The sequence below is a fragment of the Hibiscus syriacus genome, unplaced genomic scaffold (genome assembly GCF_006381635.1).
Source record: "Hibiscus syriacus cultivar Baekdansim isolate YM2019G1 unplaced genomic scaffold, ASM638163v2 tig00111372_pilon, whole genome shotgun sequence".
NCBI classification, from domain to species: domain Eukaryota; kingdom Viridiplantae; phylum Streptophyta; class Magnoliopsida; order Malvales; family Malvaceae; genus Hibiscus; species Hibiscus syriacus.
The window spans coordinates 938,861-944,090 of record NW_024063072.1 but is presented as its reverse complement, the minus strand read 5'-3'; the positions used below and the strand labels follow the sequence as shown (position 1 = coordinate 944,090).

The following is a 5,230-nucleotide window of genomic DNA, read 5'->3' as shown; positions in this document are numbered from 1 at the left end:
CATATATTTCTTGTGTATCTCGTGAGTCCTTTCTTGTGACTAGTTACATGTATTTATAATATCTAGGATTACTATTTTTAGTTCAGATTTTCCTAGAGTTTTACTCGAACTAAAAGACTGCTTGTTTGTTGTTTGTTGGTGTCCATGAAAACCACGTCGTCGGGTTTATTGTTGTGTCGAGAAAAAAGATCGGCGTGAGGACTCTTCGAAGGAGGGAGATGCGGTGATGAGGAAATGGTGAGAAGCTAGGGTTTCAAACCCTAACTGATTCGAGTTACACCTTGGGGTCGATCCGGGTCTGAACCGTCTCGGGTTACTGCTTGTTGGATCACTGTTGGGTTTCTAAGTCTGTAAAAAAAACAAAAGAAATGAGTAAATATGAAATGATAATAATAGTATATTATAGTATATAGTATAATATATTTATGTATACGATATAAACATAACATATTTATACGATACAAATTAATACTATATAATATAATAAACTAATATTATTAAATGAATAACCCGAGTTGGATGAAAATATATGTCTACAGCTGCTCCTCTTTGTCCATTATCGTGTAGCGAGAATATGGCAAAGATTAAAAGACACAAATTTCGTCCATCATGAATGTATCATTGAGTATAATATATTATGGGAATTGATTCTCATCTTATTGAATATCTTCTGTCGTAGAGTTGAAATCCGATGACATGACTGGTTTGTTAATTTGGACTAAATCATGAAATGATTCTCTCGCCGTGAGGTTGAGTTTGAACGGGAAAATTCTGAGCACGATATCTTTTCTCATGAAGTTGAAACCAAGCTCAAAACGTTGGAAAGTTTCCACTGGATCATCTTCTAGCCTAATATACTTCGTCAAAAAGCTGAAATTTGGCATGAAGACTTTAGCATGAAACTGTTTTTTCTTGTTGTGTTACAGATAACTCATTCGTCGTGAAATTGAGTCAATCTTTTGGACCAAAAATTTATAATTTTTTTAAAACCTTCAAGAAATTGGCTTAAACTCTTAACAACAATATAATAACAAACAAATACAAATCAAAAATAAAAACAATACTAATATCCCCAGTGCTTTGGCCACTATTTTAAAGTAGTCCTTCCATGGCAGCTGCAAGTGCAAATATTTCATATTCAGCAGCACAGTTGCACCCTCCATCACTGCCTTCGCACCCACACCCTTCCCAATGCTTCTTCAACCTTTGTTTTCTCTTGTTCTGCTTCTCCATCTCCACCATCGTTGGACCTTGTATAGGATGCCCTAGTTGTAACCCCCACTTAGGGGTATAAATGAACCGAGAATGAACGAATAAGGCTATGTTCGTGTTGTTTGTTTATTTTTTTAAGGTGTTCACGTTTGATTCGTGTTTGTGTTATTTTATTTATTTTTGAAGATGTTCGTGTTCGTGTTCGTTTATTTATTTATCGTTCACAAACATATTCGTCTAATGTTCGTGAACGTGTTCGTTTATATGTTTACAAATTTATTCATTTATATGTTCACGAACGTGTTCATTTAGCATTTTTGTAGTGTTCGTATATCGTTCGTTTGTATGATCTTAAGTTTTACCCTTTCAAGCTAAAAAATGGTTAAATTACACCACTAGTGCTTAATCTCTCTTTGAAATTCACAATTTAAATTTAAATTTTAATTATGTGTTCAATTTAGTCACTACCTTCACTCATATTTAAAATGTAAAAAAAAGGAAAAGAAAATAGGGTAAACGAACTTGTTCATGAACATAAATAAATGAGCTCATAAACGAGCTTGTTCGTGAACATAAACGAGCTTGTTCGTGAACATAAACGAGCTTGTTCGTGAACATAAACAAACTGAACACACCTTTGTTCGTGTTCGTTCGTTTATTAAATGAACATAATTTTTTTGTTCATACTCGTTTATTTATCTTAACAAACGAACATAAATTAATTTTATACGAACAATTTCGAAACAATTCACCAAATGTTATGTTCATTTACACCCCTACCCTCGTCCCTTCGAACAACACTCGCTATTGGAACCCTAGGAATAATACTAAATTGCAGTTGTGATTACCGTTACAGTTGCAACTGCAATGTCATTGTTGGAGCTGTTATAGATGTTATGATGTGATTTTAAAAAAATAATTATATTTTATTGATACATATACAATTTACAATGTCATGATAATCTTAAAAAATATTACGATGTAATACTGTGATCTTAGGCCCTCGCCTAAGCCTTGACAGCCCTATGCACTCTAGCGTTACTCAATCGAACATCCAACCCCCTTAATCGACTACATGTCCGCTCACAAGCTCTACCTTGTAAACTCATACACGCTCTAATTGAATTAGAAATGAAATTTTGTTGCTTTGTCAGTAACCATTTACGAATGGTGAGGAATTGAGGATGCAAAGGCATTGGGGTTTGGACAAAGGACTTGTGGTGGCGGTAGCAAAGATGATGTCTAGCTGTTAAATAAGATATTTTTTGTAATAATGAGGGTTTTTAAATAAAAAAGAGAGAGACTGATTTTTTTTTATAAAAAAAAATTAGAGGTTAAATTTGAAGGTTTTTTTATTAGTATTAATTTATCACGGCATCAAACAAACTGGGTTAACGATTTATGATCAAAATAAGATATATAGATAGCTCAAGTGATTAAATCGTTATTTGTTAAAATTAATTACTAAAATAAGACTGATGGGAAACAAAAGAAACTATATGGTTCAACTTAAAATATGTTCAAGAAATAATAGTAATCTAAGAATGATGAGATACATTCGAATATTAAAAAAATATGATTTCCTAAGATTATAATAATATTTTAAATTTTAAATTTTTTAATGATTAGACAATTCATCAAACTTTTTAAATTAATCAATTAAGACCTTAAACATTCTAAAAGAATCAAATTAAACCATTATGAAACATCATTATTCACATGTGGATTATTACGTTCGCATTATAGCAATCAATGACGACTTTTATTGGTCAAAAGATTACAATAATTAATTTTTTGAGTTTAAAGGCTTAATTGGATATAGAAATTTAAGGACTGAATTGTCTTTTTAAAAACTATTTAAGCGCCCAGTTAGTCATTAAGCCAAAAATTTATAATTTTTTCAAAGCCTTCAAGAAATTGGCTTAATCTATTAACAACAATATAATAACAAACAAATACAATTCAAAAAGAAAAACAATACTAATATCCCCAGTGCTTTGGCCACTATTTTAAAGTAGTCCTTCCATGGCAGCTGCAAGTGCAAATATTTCATATTCAGCAGCACAGTTGCACCCTCCATCACTGCCTTCGCACCCACACCCTTCCCAATGCTTCTTCAACCTTTGTTTTCTCTTGTTCTGCTTCTCCATCTCCACCATCGTTGGACCTTGAACCAGTTTCATTGATAAACGTATTGAAGGAGGCTTGAGACCAGTTTCAAGAACCTCATCATTCATCGAAACCATGGCAAGCCAATATTCATCAATCTCCATGTTCGGTGATTCAAAAACAGCTTTCCATGGAATTTCAGCTCTACCCAAAACCACAGACTTCCCCAGTTTCTTCTTCCTTCGGAGCTCAAAAACTACAGTCTGTTGCTTCAGGTACTTAACTGATGCTTCAGATGCTGAGCATTCCAAAGAGAATGACTCGTTCCAGATGATCATTTGGGATGACTTAGTGGAGATTTGCTTGGTGTTTAGTTGAATTCTCTTGTTGTTCCCTGCAGGAAGATAGTATCTGACAAAAAGGTTACCATGGGACTTCAGCTCTATGTTTTTGGCTTCCAAGATTCTCACTTCGCAACAAAGAGAGGAAACGTAATGATCAGACACTCCCATTGAAGACAGAAAAATTCCTAATTTTTTATTGCAGAAAGGGAGAACTGTTTTATTTTGAGGTTTTGGTTGTGTTAATGTGGGACTGCAAGGTTGTGTATTTATAGGAGTAACAGATAAGTAGTAAAGTGGAATGGTGATTGATATTATCCACACAAGATCAGCTCAAATATACCGACTGGTAAATGCAGAATAGTGGAAGACAGTGAATCAGCCACCAAAATTTATTAGTATTAGTTTATAGTTTGAAGTGTTGCTTTATGTTGGAGTCTGGGATTCGAAAATGAAGTGAGATCGCAAGAGATAGTGTAGATATTACATTGAGAATAGAATAAAAGCCTCGAACCAATCAGGAATGGCTGGATAATCTTAATATGGCACTTGCAAAAGTTTAATGTACCGTTCCACCAGTACGATCACAATCCAAAAGCTGGATTTGAGTTCTAGAAAAGTGGCTTTTTGACCTAAAAATCACCTTATGAACCTAATATACCCTAAATAACATCCTTTTATTAATATTTTTCTAACTAACACCATTTCGTCTGATGTGACACAAAGGCGTACCCCTAGTAACACGTTTTAGCGGGCTTTAAGCTGACTGTATTGACACATCGCTAAGGCGCATTTCAAGAAACGTGTTTTAGCGGGGTTTCTGTTGATGGGGATGTCACGCGGTTTCGGGGGTGATTTCACGGGGTTCAGTGTCACGTGGGTAAGGCGCGTTTCCGGGGGGCGCTTTTCATTAAAATACATTAAATTCTCACCCGTTTTCCCCACCTAACACGCTCCTCCTTCCCTCCTCCTCCCTTATATAAATCCCTTCAACCCCCCTCATTCTTCACACCAAAACATCTCTTCTTCTCTAATATAACTCAAATTCTCTCTTCATTTGAGTTTTAAATTTCTTATTAGTAGCAAAAAAAATTTAAAATTAGTATTTTTTAAAATAGTTGTTATATTTTTTATAAATAATTTTTAAAAATAATATTTTATTTTTTTATTAAAATAATATTTATATAATTATTATTTATTTAAATTTATTAATTAATTATTATTTGTGCTAATTATATTTTTTTGTCTACAGTTATAATGGAAAGCGAAATGCTGCTGCAATTAGATGCAAATCATATCTCCAAACATTTTAGTGATATGGTAATATTTTTTTAAAATTTATGTTAATGTTTATTATTATTATTTTTAATTTAAATTTATCATGAATTTATATTAATTTTAAATTTTTGGAATGCTTATTAATTAGGAAAATGATGGTATTTTGGAGGTATTTATTAAAAACCCACAGATACCGAAACCAACACGTATTTTCCGTATCTATCTTCTGCCGAATTCGAGTATATTGCAAAAGTTATTGGCGGTTACAAACTCGAACCTATCCTAATTTT

General features: G+C 33.0%; 1 protein-coding gene across 1 annotated transcript; it reads right to left on the bottom strand.

The window, feature by feature from the left end:
* Nucleotides 1–1,008: 1,008 nt before the first annotated feature.
* Nucleotides 1,009–3,887, bottom strand: LOC120159669. The gene is made up of 2 exons (XM_039170236.1): nucleotides 3,380–3,887; nucleotides 1,009–1,250 (listed from the first exon to the last, which is right to left on the bottom strand). The coding sequence occupies exons 1-2, from the start codon at nucleotides 3,831–3,833 to the stop codon at nucleotides 1,093–1,095; spliced, it is 612 nt and encodes a 203-aa protein (XP_039026167.1). The 5' UTR covers nucleotides 3,834–3,887; the 3' UTR covers nucleotides 1,009–1,092.
* Nucleotides 3,888–5,230: the final 1,343 nt, after the last annotated feature.